The sequence below is a fragment of the Humulus lupulus genome, chromosome 1, assembly GCF_963169125.1.
Source record: "Humulus lupulus chromosome 1, drHumLupu1.1, whole genome shotgun sequence".
Lineage (NCBI taxonomy): Eukaryota > Viridiplantae > Streptophyta > Magnoliopsida > Rosales > Cannabaceae > Humulus > Humulus lupulus.
In genome coordinates, this window is record NC_084793.1 from 84,673,888 (window position 1) to 84,687,967 (window position 14,080).

Here is a 14,080-nt window from a genome sequence, read left to right on the forward strand (position 1 = left end):
CCACGAGAGAGTGCTCAAACCACACAGCGTCGTTCTCCTCCACCGGCGGTCAGATCGGTCTACTCCAACATCACGAAGTCGCTCTCCACCCCATCGGCTTGACTTAGCAAACATCAAAGGTACTCTTTCTTGTCCTGACCTCACTCTGGTAATGGTTCCTACTCTTCAGTAAATGAGAGAGAGCCCTAAGCCGTTGCCCTCTCCTCCTCTCCTCCTCTCCTCCTCTCACTCCTATTCGTTATTCTTCTTTTTCTTGGAAGAATATGTGACGGCGCCTGGCGGAGGCAGAGGCAAAGGCGAGGTCACGGGTTCGACGATGCGTGGGTCTTCTTCTCCTCAGCACATGACAGAGGCGAGATCTGGTATGTTTCCTCTCGACTTATTTTTGTTGTTGTTGGTTGGTTCATGGTAGTCGAAGCCTTAGAATGGGGTATTTTAATTACTGTGTGTTTAATAATCGTATAGGTTTTCTTCATAGTATATGTTTTGTCTTTCATTTTAGTTATTATATGTGGATTTTTGAATATGAGTATGAGTTTAATGAAGTTTGAATCTGGGTGTTGTTCTTCTTTCCTAGTCACTCATTCCATTGTCATCTTTCTGGCCTCCCTCCCTCGTTCCTCAACCTCACCATTCATCTCTCAATATTGCTCCATCAATTTTGATTTCTACAATTTTTTGTCTCATGTGTATATATAACTATAATATTGTGATTATTTGTGGGAATTTTTGTTTAAATTAGGGATTGAATATACTGTACTATGTTTGAAGCAAGAAAGAAAGTTTGTGAATCATTATTTACAGTTAGCATCATTTTTTTATTGGTTTATTGGAGCATAAAATGAAGGTATGGGTTCTCAAATCGATAATATATTTTTAAATTTTACTTGTACGTTCAGGCTCGCGATGGACTCGTGAGGTTAGCAGAATTCTTGTGATGATTTTTTGTTCTTAATCTGATTGTGGTAATAATTTTTTTTTTCAAGTTCTCTCCCTCTTAATGTAATCTGTCATGATTTTTAGGCTAGTCTATCCGGCCTTGGAAAGTTTCCATTTGTTGTGATGGCAAACAAGGTAGTTATTGATGGTGTAAACAGTCGGGTGGTAACTTATTTTATCCTCTTTGTATTTCTACCAAAAAATTTTGCTGCTGTGTTTTTCTTGTTTATAGCAAAAAATAATGGTGATTTTGTTCTTTTAGAGTGTGCCCCTGTAGCTGTCTTATAGTGTATCAAATTATTTTTCAACTTCCTCTGCTGGGTATTCTCCTCCAATTTGGTCTATATTATAATATTTATATATATATGTACATATGTACATATATGTTTACTCTATCTTTATTTGCCAAAAGTGATGCAGTGAGGTTTAAAGTTGTGGTGTTTATTGTAATCATCTTGAAAATTAAATTGGCAGGTAGTTTATTAAGTGTTTGTATCGTTTGTTTCCATTTCATAAGATTCCATCCATAAATGTATATAAGTTATATTTTTTAGTATTGGACAGTCCATAATTTTTTCTATAACTTGCTTTGTTTCTGGGTGTTTCATTCATTTGCCTTGAAACTGTTTTATTAATTTACTACAAGAAATTTTTTGGGTGATATTTCTACTAAAAACCATAAGAATGCCCAATCGTAGTGTGAACAGAATTGAAATGTCCTTGAAGTAACCATAAGTATGGCATGATTTAGATTTTCAATTCTTTTTATCTTAATAGCTCAACCCTTTTGACACTTGCCTGCCTCCTTTATTGAGCGAATTTTCAATTACTTCAGGTGACTATTATGGTTCTAGACCAAGAACTTGATTTCTCTAATGTGTTTTTTGTTTGAATCTTGTATTTGATCCCTATAGCTTCAATCTTATAGCCTTGTCTCTTCATTGAAGTTATTTCTGTCTTTGCTTACTTTCAAAGAAGTAGAAATAAAGACACCAACTGTGCCAGTTTCTTCTTTTCTTTTCTTTCTTTTAATTTATTATTATTATTATTTTATTTATTAAAATAATTTTTATATGGATTTTCCATTATTTATGTGGATTAATGATATAGTTGGTGACCTCCTTACGTTTTAGCCAACCTGTGAAATCTTGAGTGATACCAAGTAATTAATTGGAATTTGATTGACTCTTGAAGTAATATACGTGAAACCTTGAGTCAACCTGTTCAATGAAACTTACATTGTCAAAGAGCATTTGTGATATTGACCCTTCTTTTTAAGACATAAAAATTGATTCTTTCTATTTGTGCAACAAAGTTTTGATGCCTGATTAAAACTTACTGTACTGATCTCTGAAATAAGAACAGTATAAACTCTTTACTGTACTAATCTTTGATTTAGGATTAAAATATTTTTTTTTATTTGATTTCCATCTTTTCAGCTGTTATTTTGCAATGCGCCTAATTTTCATGGTGTCAGTGCAAACAACCTTGGTTTTCTCATCTGAACAGTTTTAAATCTGCTTAAGAAAATTTGGTGCAGAGTTTAACTTGTTTAAGGCTTATCTTGAGCTGGAAAAAGTTGATGCGACTCATATTTTTATTAACTTGGCAAATGCCTGAGATATCAATGTCTGTAAAACTTGGTTTGGTTTGAGATTAAATGTTGAAAACATTCGGTTTGTGTAAAAATTTGATTATGTATCAGTTGGTACATTGCTGACTGTTAGCCGTATATATTGTTGTAGACTTGTACTGTGTTTCAATCCGTGCTCGTCTGTTAATTTTTTTTCCCTATAGCACAATCTTCATTGTTTTACAGCCTTTTATGAATCTGAAAACATGGCCATACTTGAACTTAAATTCGAGATTCAATGAGTGAAAATATAGCATGATTTTAGATGTAATTTAGTGGTTCAATATTCCCAGGTGCAATTCATTACAAATATAATCTACGTTTCCTTGTGTTGTGCCATGCCCAAATAATCTTGTTGAAGTGTTGGTTGCCTGTTTCTACTTGAAATATGCATATTTCAAACTAGTGGTAATACAGCTAGTAATTATATTTCAGTTCATTCTGTTTTGCTAGGGTCATATTAACTCTCAAATGTGAACTGTGTTTCAGGACGTGCTCCAGGGCCTCCACCTCCACCTAGACCTCCAGGTGGCGTACCTCCTCCACCTCCTCCTGCTGGTGCCAAAGGAGCAATTCCTGATGCAAGAGGCCTATCTGCAGGGAGGGGGCGTGGGCTTTCATGTCCTATAGGGATGGGGACCGCTGTTGCTGCCCCTCGAAGATCTTCATTAAAACCATTGCACTGGAGCAAGTTTACAAGAGCATTGCAAGGAAGCTTGTGGGAAGAATTGCAAAGATATGGGGATCCTCAAATGTATTTCAACTCCTGTTGCTGTCCTATCGTTCTATTATTATGAATTAGTAATATTTTTCTATTTTTTCCTTTGAGAAGTACCAATATATCCATCCGCCTTACATTGTTTGTTTAAATTCTACCTTTCTCAATTAGTAATATTGATTCCTTTTGTTTTAGTGCTCTAGAATTTGATGTGTCAGAGATAGAGTCTTTTCTCTGCAACAGTCCCTAAACCTGCTGATTTAGGGGGTAAAGCTGGAGGGCATCGTAAGTCTACTGGATCCAAAACTGACAAAGTTCACCTGGTAATTGTATAAAATTTGAATATTTTTTCTAGCATTATTATTAAGAAGACTCTTGCTTGAGCTTTCTTGAGAGGTCCCAGGCTCCTAGAAATGCCTGTGTTATCATTCTTTTTCATTTATTCATTTAATTCAGCCATACAATATTTATTTTTGCCTATTCTTCTTAGTTTTCTCTACTGTTATGTGTTCTTTCTATTTGGGTTCCTATCATGGTCCTTTCTGCTCTGTTCTTTTCTTTCTTCTTCTTTTTCTTTGCTTTGCTGATCTTGTTACAATTGTTAGATACATTTCGTGAATGATTCAGTGTCCTTGTAAAAAAGGATGTCCTTTCTCATTGATATTTCTTTTTATTGTTTTGCATTCTGATATTTATGATGTTACTTCTGTCCATTTGTTTCCATGTTACATCCTGTAGATTGACCTGAGGAGGGCAAACAACACTGAAATTATGCTCACAAAAGTTAAGATGCCGCTTCCTGATATGATGGTAAACTTCTACTTGAAGATCTTATTTTTACTTGAATAATCTGGAGATATGGATAGTTTTATCTCTTCAATGTGGATACATATTCTTTGATATAGAATTCTTAAATGAAATCCTCTGATAATGGGTTGGTTAACTTAATTTGATTTGTCTGTTTTTCTTTCATTACGTATGGGCAATCGGTACTTTCAGCCTGGGACTGAAAACAACACATATTTAGGATTTTGCGAGATCAAAACATGAAATATAAGGATAATTTTTATCCTTTTTCGTTTCACATATTTTTGAAGTCTTTTTCCTCTATAGGTTTTGATAATATGGAACAATAACATGTTTGGTTACTCTTTTTGTGTTTACTTAACACTAGTGTCATGCATCTTTAGAAGGCTGCAGTGCTAGCGATGGATGAATCAGTATTAGATGTTGATCAGGTGGAAAATCTAATAAAATTTTGTCCTACTAAAGAAGAGATGGAACTTCTCAAGGTAAGACTTTAATGCAAGTTACATTGTGCTCCTTACCAGTTTGTTAGCAAGTCAGTAATTCAACTTTTAAAATACAGCATTATGACTTGTTCTGTTACTCTTTTTGTTGCTGGCTATGACCGTTTCTGTTATATGATTATCAGGGTTACACAGGTGACAAGGAGAGTCTGGGAAAGTGTGAACAGGTAAGAAGCATTATTCATCTTTTCTTGTCCATGAATGACTTTCTATGATTAAAGTACACAACAGTAAAATGTTTTGAACTTAATGATTTATTTTATTAGTTTCTTACAAACTCCTTTTATTTCTTTTAATTTCCCTCTGTTTATTTACTTAAAAGATTAACAATTTATGTAATAGAAACTTGGAATTACTATTGTTGTACGTCATTATTGTCCAGTTGAAATTTAGCTATTTACTTGTCAATTTGAGAGCATATATATACCTTTTGAATTCTATCATGGCCGGAATAGTCCCAAAAGGTCATTTTTTATTTTGTTATGTTTTTAATATTTCAGTATTTTATGGAGTTGATGAAAGTTCCTAGAGTGGAATCAAAATTGCGAGTGTTCTCTTTCAAGATTCAGTTCAACTGTCAGGTTTGGTGATATTTTTTATGCTTTTCATTGGTGGTTAAAATATTATTATTATTACAATCTATTTTGTATAATTCTTCTCATCGTCTTACAGATTTCAGAATTTAAAAAGAGTTTGAACACTGTGAACTCTGCATGTGAAGAGGTAAGCAGCTCCTGATGATGAATTTTTTCTTGCAGAATTTGATATCTGTACTGTATTGACAGATCCCTGTGCTACTTAAATTCTTCCATGCAGTTTTGAGAATCTGTTTTGACTTGGGTAGTTTTATTGTAATGCCCCGGATTCCCTAATATGGTTTAATGGCTGGATTAGTAGGCCGGGAGGGCCATAACTGTTTGATTATGCCATTAAATGTGTTTATGCATGTTTATGAGAATTATAATATAATATGATGTTCAATGCATGCATGTGAGTCCACATTTGTTTACAGGGGTGTTTTGGTAATTTGGCTCGTTGAGGGTATAATTGTATACTTGTTTGTATGTCAAAGATATATTGTGAGACCACATTATAATGTGGATTGGTTCGAGTATTTCGGCATGAGACGATCTTTAAACATGATTTATCGGTTTGGTCATAACAGGTTTGAGCTCGGGGTGAGTCTCGGGGTGTTTTTAATGATTATAGCGTTACCGGGGATTTTAGGGTAACGGGATATGAATCATTGGTGTTTGAGGATATTGAGATTAGCGGAAATTGGGAAGCGTTAATTATGATTAACGGGATAAGTGGAAGTGCCAATTTTACCCTTGAAGTGGTTTTAGAGGCTTTAGGTGGCTCAAGGGTATTTTGGTCATTTAAGTTTGGGATATATATGACATAAGTGGCTGCTGGCTGTAGAAGCTAGTGGATTAAAACAGAACAAAACAGAGTTTCCTTCTTCCCTTCCCGTACACTATCTTCCCTTCATTCTTCCTTTGGTGTTTTTGAGCTCAAGGTGGGATATCAAGCTAGGGAACTCCAAGGCTGAGTTAGTGGACTTAGTTCAGTTGTTAAGGAAGGTCCAAAACTGGTTTCAAGGTGAGTTCTAGTCACTTATTTCAGGTGGTGCTCTGTTTTTATCTTTAGATTTTCAGCCTTTGATTCTTGTTGGAAGTTTGGATTTAAAGAGGTTTTGATTGATGTTTAGATTGGGTTATGATGAGGGGAGGTTATGAGTGTTGTTTGGGGGTTTAATTGTGTGTTTGGAGGAGGTTTTGGGTTGATTTGAAGGGCTGGTTTGAGAGGAAAAACACAGGGGAAAAACTGAGTTCGTGTGTGGGCGTGATGCTGGTCTGGGCTGGGCGTCGCGGCGCAGCTGTGGTGCGCCGCGGCCCTTGGCGTCTGGCAGGGGGGGGGGGGGGGGGGAGTCCTCTCTGTTTGAGGGCGCGCCGCGGCGCAGCTTGGGAGGGCCGCAACCCTTAAGGTCATATTTGCCGAAATGTGGTTTTTAGCTTGGGGATTCAAACCTTAGGCCTCGGGGTTGAACCTAGTACCCGGTTGGGTAGTATTTGATGTCTCGGAGGCTGGGTTTTGGTTTGGGAACCCTCTGCTATCATTTTTATTGATGAATCCTATATTTTGGTTATGACCAGGTGACCGTCAAGGGATTTAAAGGTTTATCGTTCTCAAGGGTCGTTCATATAATAATTCTCACTCGAACCAGAGGTAAGAAAACAGTGTAAGAATACAGTTGCACCCTGTATGGATATATGACATGCATGGTTTGATATTGAGGCATGTTGGTTGGTATATGTGGACATGGATTGCATAATAAATGCTAGTGAACGCTGATGACCTGTTTATGGCACTGACTAGTCAGGGACCGACTCTAAAGTCGATGAACACGCATTGAATGGCTCTATGGCATTAGTGCGGGACCGACCCTAAGGTCGAAGAACATATAAGCTCTTGCCTGGTCTAAGACCAGATGTTTATAGCCAAGGTGTATGACCCCGGTGACTAGTTGTCACATGGCTAGGGGACGCTGTCCATAGTTACGACTCTAGAGTCGGGAGGAAGGTTATGTTGGTGACCAATCACCATGCACCTGTCCTAGTCAAACCTATGAAAGATCTACTTATCAGTTAAGCCCTGGTGACCCTATCGTCACATGGCTAGAGGGAGTTGTACCCATCCTTGTGACTTTTGCTACTGTCGCCTATTTGTATTGGACTGTTGGTCTTGAATGGTTATTATGATCATCGTTGATATTATGTCATGCTTTATTGTGTTTTCTTGTTGGGCCTTGGCTCATGGGTGCTATGTGGTGCAGGTAAAGGGAAGGAGAAGCTTAACCAACCCTGAGTGGAGAGCTTGGGCGATGTGGTGTACATATTGGGCTGCTTGACCGCCACGGTCAAGGAGTTCTCAGAGGGACTAGGGGTTTACCCTATTTTTGCCACTTAGGCCGGCGGAGATTGTAAATTTGAAACTGTAGCGACCCTTTTGTATTATGAATAGCTTGTAAATATTTTGAAAGGCTCATGAGCAGTTTGTTTACTTAATGAAATGTATCCTTTCCTTTTTATTGGTTTTTCACCTTAACCCAATAATAACAATTAGATCACGTTTTTAACCAAAGGACTCGGGTAGTGGGTCAAATCTTCGGTTCACTGTTCACCGTAACTGTTCTGGGGTAACCAGGGTGTTACATTTATGCTCTGTTTAATAGGTCCGGAATTCCCTCAAATTAAAAGATATTATGAAGAAAATTCCTTTTCTGGGTAATACTTTGAACCAAGGGACTGCAAGAGGTGAGGATCTTCAATTGTTATTTTGACAGATTTTATTATTTGTGGATGCTGGAAAATTCTATTTTGTCATCTGATAGTTGCAAGTTCTTTTAAAATAAGACTTAGTTCCTTTTATGGCCATAAATCCGAAAGTTTATCGAAGTATTAGATAATGAGAAAATCCAAATACATTCAACAAATGAACATGATTAAGCTACAGTCTTCTAATTAAAAGCATCGTGTGACTGCCACAAGGCTAAGGTTATGTGACATCTCAATTTAGAATATAGAAAAAAGGCCATGACAGTGTCTGAGTTCACACTGGTAAATCACTTCTTATGTGTTTTTCTATATGTATTTTTCTCTCTAATGATCAGGAAACTATAAATTATCTAATATATAATACATGGGACACTATATTTGAGTGGAAAACAGGATTATCACACCAGTGAAGTGGTCATGTTTGTTGCACTTTAGTTGTAATTTCAGTCACTGAATATCTTTATACATCAAATCTTTCATGATATGTAAGTTCTAGTTTTTCTATATATCAAATCTTTAATATATAAATATAAACATATATCCTAATATATAATGCATGGGACACTATATTGTTCCTTATAATATAGTTAGAAAAGGATCCAATAATATATATATATACATAATCATATTCTTTCATGATTTGATTAATTTGTGGAGTTAATATGTCTCATGTTTAATATAGTAGTAAAATTAGTCATCAATATTCTGTACAAAACATATTCAACTGTGTTGAGTGTTTGGGTTCTTTTGCAGCCTTATTCGAAGTCTATTGTTATGTACAGTGTTTGGTACATATAGTAATGAGGTCATCAATAACTTGTTCTGCTATGGCTGGACTATTATCATTATTAGTCTCATAATAAAGTCAAAAATAAGAGGAAAAGATCAAAGAGAGAAGAGGAATAGGAATTTAAAATCAATACAGAAATGTTCTAATAAATATAAGTTTATAAAGCATGTGACTGTTAGTAGGATCCAAACTTTACAAGTGGAATGTAGCAAATAATTCAACGATTACAGGTCGCAGGAAATGAAGATGGTGTAACTGCTTTTCAAATGGACATTAAGGTTAGTCAATATTCATCCTATTGTTCTATTCCAATAATTCTCTCAACATAAAAGCCTAAAATATGCAATTTTGATGTATTCTCACACTGGTCATCTGTAATAATAGCAAGAAGTAACACTTGACCATATTTTTCTAGGTGGCTGGAATTACTTTCCCAACCAAGCAAAGGATGGCCGGAAGCATATCCTTGGTAATTTTACAAAGATGCATACTAAATAGTGATGAAATTTTCCCAAATTTCTTCTTGCAGTATTTCTGACTACAGTTTTTAATATTGTTGCACCAAATTTCCATGTATGGGCCTTTAATATTTGAACATTTTTTTTTCTTTTTTCCTGTTGTTATATGATTGAGTGTGTCTACATGAATTAATGCAGCTGAAATGTTGAAGTGCTCACCTCCTCTGTCCAGAGCGCTTTCAAAGCATGCCCCCCTGATTCATGTCATGAAGATCTGTTAATGCTTGGAGCCATATATATATAGTAAACCTCGCACGTATTCTTTCAGTGTGTAAATATATGTAGGGAGGGATTCATTTGGTGCGGTTTGCATACATATTCAATTATATTGAATTTGTTCAGCCAGATCTTACATTAACCTTACTGAAAGTTTTATAATTGGTGGCCTTGAGTAGTGTTGGTTTCTTTAACTTTTATTGTGCTTGAATGCATTTTTAATTGAAATCAGAAGTAATTAACTAGCCATTGATTCTCATGGTCTTCTAAAGTAGCATCTTTCTGATTATAATGTAATGTTATGATCTGAGTCTATTCTAGTTTCATAGAGAATACTATCATTTATTATTCATTTATAGAATGCTTTTGACAATAGATTTATTGATGTGGAAGAAATTGCTTGCTTTTGGGTGCATAATATAAATTACAAATGACTTAGACACTTAGCTATGCTTATTTCTTTCTGTTTTGCAGGCGCACCAGTGGCTGTGAGGTTTGATGGTGGTAGGGCTTGGAAAGGCGAGGTGTAGGCTCGATGGTACGTATCTCTTCTAAATCTCTCTCTCTCTCTCTCTCTCTCTCTCTCTCTCTCTCTCTCTCTCTCTCTCTCTCTTGTCTTCTGATTTTGTTTTCCCTCATAGGAGCGACAGACTTTTCTAGTTTAATCAATGGCGGTCCCCTATTTTTTAGATTGCGACATTTAAATGATGAGTATTTCCTTGTGTTATGGTGTATTCAGTATTTCCATCTGTTTTCTATTAATTTTTTTTGCTTGTAGGGTTTGCTTTTGTTTACAGCTTGCCTGTAGCTACATTTTGATCTCTGTTTCAGGCTCCTGTTAGTGGTATTTTTTATGCTCTGCAACTAGTTTTGTTTTATGTTTTTATGCTCTACATTTTGATCACATGCTTTTAACCTTTGAAAAATGGCACTACTAAATTTCTTTTTATTTAAGTCTTTTAACTCTAAGGCTAAAATGGTAGCTACAAAGGGGATACCTCCCAAAGACTAGGAGCCTAAGACAATTGGCATCTAATTATGTATCTGAGCTCTATTTATATGATCTTGTTTACTTTCTGACCTTAAATTCAACCTAATTGTTTCTAGATCTTAATCTACATGCTCCTTTCATTATTTACCCCTTTTCATGTGTTTTGCAGAAGGAGAAATTGATTATGTGAGGGTTTTGAATGGAGCCCTTCCAAATGATATGGGAGTTTTAGGCTGGTGTTCTGTTCCAATTGATTTCAGTGCAAGGTTTTCCACTGTAAATTTTAGAGGTTTTTGAGTAGCAAAATTGTGGAGCAAATATATTTGCTCTCATATTGCTTCTTTGAAAGATGAACTTGAGTGTTGCTCTGTCTTGCATTTGTGTTTGGACTTGTGAATGATGATAAAATGTAATAAACTTTGAAAGATGAACTTGAGTGTTGCTCTATCTCATTTTAATGTTCTTTCATTACATGGTATCGCCTCTCTTTTCATTAGATCTTTCCATATTTGACTTATTTAGTGAATTATTTGTTTACTTTTGTGTGTGTCTGTGTCTATTAGTGTTGGATTGATTGTCTTCTGATGGTTGCCTTATCCAAAATACAGGTTTAGCTATCTGAGCAGGGAGTACAAATATTTCTTTTGGGAAGACAATCTAAATCTCTAGGTATATCTTTTAGCTCTTTTCGATTAGCTCAATAAATGATCTGTTTTGTGTGTTGCTTCAGTTTAGAATTAACTTTAATTAGTTGGCTCATGTTTCTCCAGGCAATGGAAAGCTCTGGTGAGAAATTTATAGGTGAACATGACTTCCGAATTTTCTGTAAGATGGATGCACTAAATGTGCACACCTGCATGTGTCGTGACAAGTCATTTGAAATTGCTCCTTGTGATGTGAGGTTAACACTGGTAGATTAATTCTCTCTCATTCATGTTGAAAAACTTGACCTTTCTTGCCTAGGTTATAATTATCGTTGTACTTATTGATTTATTCTATAAAACATGTAATTGAGGGTGCAGGAACTATGTGTGAGAACTATTGGGTTTTCTTTATAAATTAGTTGTTGTATTGTATATATATATATTTATATGTTTGGTTGGTGTTTCATTTGCATTTTCATTTCATAATCATAAAGTGTTTGAGCTAACTTTTCTAATGAGTATTTTACCAAGCATAAATCTTCAATCTTTCATGCCTATGTGCAGTAGTTAGTGTAATTGCATGGCCATCTTATAAAGTCGTAATGAGGTTTTTAACTTTCTTTCTTTTTGTACTCTTTTAGTTTATTATTAACTCTAAGTTTAAGCATTAATTATTTAAACTCTTGTGTAGCTAAGCAAATCAACCTCACAACAAAGACAAGTGCACAATGGAATGGATGATGAATTGGAGGGTGGAGCAAGCTTCATGGTTTACTTTTTGTGTATCTTGTTATGATTCTGTTTTTTACTTTTGAAGCAAAAGATGTGAAGACTATAGAATTTTATTATGTATGCTTTCAAACTCAAGTTAGAACTAAGAACTTTTGAAGTGGACAGCGTCATCATGGTTTGAAGTAGTTTGTCTTCAAATGTAAAAATATTCATGGTTTATCATATATATTGAATATTTTAGATTTTTTGATCTATTTAATATTGCACTTGTGATCAATTGTGATTTTTTTAATCAAAATACAATAATAAAAACTTTTTACAGCATTTAAAAATGCATACTACAAAATAACAAAATGTTATTACTGGGAGAATTTACAATAATTATGGTTGTTTTGTATAATATATTATAATTGGGACAAAAAGTTATGATTTATATAATAGAATGAATTAAAAACGTTATAAAATGATCAAATATAACAATTTTCATAACAGTTGGAAAGTGTTATGCATAAAGTATAAGATTAAACTTCAAATTTATAACCTAATACTCTAATTAAGTGTTATTATTTGAATATTATAGCAACTAAAAATGTGTTATTGAATAGTTTAAGATAACATCGAACATAACATTCGAATAATGTTATAGAAAAGACAGGACTTTTAATAACATGGGCTATGTTAGCGTTTTCAGAAGTGTTATCAATACTCCCGGTTAGCAGTTTTTAAGTGTTATGAATACTGTTTTTTCTTGTAGTGCCTTCAAGGAAACAGAAGAGCCTGTCTACTTCGGACATGTCCTTAATATCGAGCATCAGTCCCGAAAACTTCTTCACATATTCTCGGACAGTCCCAACTTGTTTAAGCTCTCTCAATTGGCATCGAGCCATGTAGGCGACATATTCAGGTAGAAACTGTGTCTTCAATTCTCTCTTCAAATCTCCCCATGACGTGATGGTGCATCTACCATTCTCGATGTCATCATACTTTGTCCTCCACCACACCTTGGCATCCCCAGACAAGTACATGGTGTCCATGGCAACCTTTCCTTCTTCGGAATCGGCCTGCACGGCTCTAAAGTAGTGCTCCATGTAAAAAAGAGAAAGTTTTCCAAGTCCTTTGCGTTTATAGCCCTGTTATAGGGCATCGACTCATGCACTTTAACCTAGCCATACTCCATACCTATCGGCCCCGTTGTAGGCGCATTCCCAACCGCTCGCATGGTTAGGTTCACCTTTGCAGATAGCTCACTCATCTCCTCTCTGAGCGCGTCAACTGACTCCGTGCAGTCCTCTATGATGTCGTTTATGGAGTCTTGTTGGTCCTTCAACATGTGCTCCACCGCCGCAATACACTCCTCCCACCGAGGGGTATCCGATGTACTTGTCGGAGTGTTTCTTTTCTCCAACGCAATTATTCGGGCTAGCAGTACATTGTTTTCCTTATCTAGCGTTGCTATGCAATTGCTTGTGTTGGACGAACCAGAATTACGACTAGCAGAGGATAAATCCCTGACCCTCTCGTCCAGACCATCTAATTCCCCCACGCGCTTCTCAAGCGCTTCGATCATCTAAGTATTGCTCACCATTTGTGTGTTCCACCAAGCTTTCTTTAACTTGGCTCTAATACCAACTATCACGGGCTGGCTATTTGGAAACTCCAAGTAGACGGAACATGCGACACTTGCGGATACTCCAAGCTAGCAAGTCAGCCTACAACTTGCGCCTGCGTGCAAACAAACTCAGTGGTTAGCCACAAACACATCTCGGACATGCAACAGGCAATAACGAAGTATGAGCAAGCACAAAGTAAGTCATTCTATAGAACGCCCACATCACACAAAAGCATACAACAAGGCAAGTGGCACGCGATGGCCCAACGAAGACAACAATCAAGTAACACATAGACAATAAGGAAGCATACACAGATAAGTATGGATAAACATCGTTTTATTAATATATAGCTTTGATAGGGCAAGGGAGTACACAACTTTAGCCCATATTTGCTGGTGGCCATGGTGCTTCCCTAAGTCACCAGGTCACCTCCTCCTAAGGAGCCTTCTAGGGATACAAGGTCTTCCCAGTAACATATGATTTTTGTTTGGGAGACATATGAATAATTACAATACTGCCACTACCCTACCCCATGAAGTTGCTTGGTGCAAGACTTGACTAATGATCAAGTACCAATGCATGCTCACTTACAAAATGGCCCCATGTGGGTGTGCCAAAGGGGCAGCACGCCCCGCCCCGCC

General features: G+C 36.2%; 2 protein-coding genes and 2 long non-coding RNA genes across 4 annotated transcripts; all 4 read left to right on the forward strand.

Moving 5' to 3' along the window:
• Window positions 1–285: 285 nt before the first annotated feature.
• Window positions 286–3,499, forward strand: LOC133813472 (formin-like protein 20). Its single transcript, XM_062246871.1, has 2 exons — window positions 286–362; window positions 3,062–3,499. Exons 1-2 carry the CDS (start codon window positions 317–319, stop codon window positions 3,367–3,369), a joined length of 354 nt encoding a protein of 117 aa, XP_062102855.1. The 5' UTR covers window positions 286–316; the 3' UTR covers window positions 3,370–3,499.
• A 480-nt stretch (window positions 3,500–3,979) lies between these two features.
• On the forward strand, window positions 3,980–7,943 carry LOC133817625 (formin-like protein 21b). The gene is made up of 6 exons (XM_062250198.1): window positions 3,980–4,100; window positions 4,484–4,582; window positions 4,726–4,767; window positions 5,101–5,181; window positions 5,273–5,323; window positions 7,836–7,943. Exons 1-6 carry the CDS (start codon window positions 4,062–4,064, stop codon window positions 7,941–7,943), a joined length of 420 nt encoding a protein of 139 aa, XP_062106182.1. The 5' UTR covers window positions 3,980–4,061.
• Window positions 7,944–8,800: 857 nt separating this feature from the next.
• LOC133813488 (uncharacterized) lies at window positions 8,801–9,551 on the forward strand. The gene is made up of 3 exons (XR_009884502.1): window positions 8,801–9,006; window positions 9,144–9,197; window positions 9,385–9,551. It is a non-coding gene; the product is annotated as an uncharacterized LOC133813488 (long non-coding RNA).
• A 702-nt stretch (window positions 9,552–10,253) lies between these two features.
• LOC133813499 (uncharacterized) lies at window positions 10,254–12,018 on the forward strand. Its single transcript, XR_009884513.1, has 4 exons — window positions 10,254–10,719; window positions 11,062–11,122; window positions 11,224–11,364; window positions 11,789–12,018. It is a non-coding gene; the product is annotated as an uncharacterized LOC133813499 (long non-coding RNA).
• The last annotated feature ends 2,062 nt before the right edge of the window (window positions 12,019–14,080 follow it).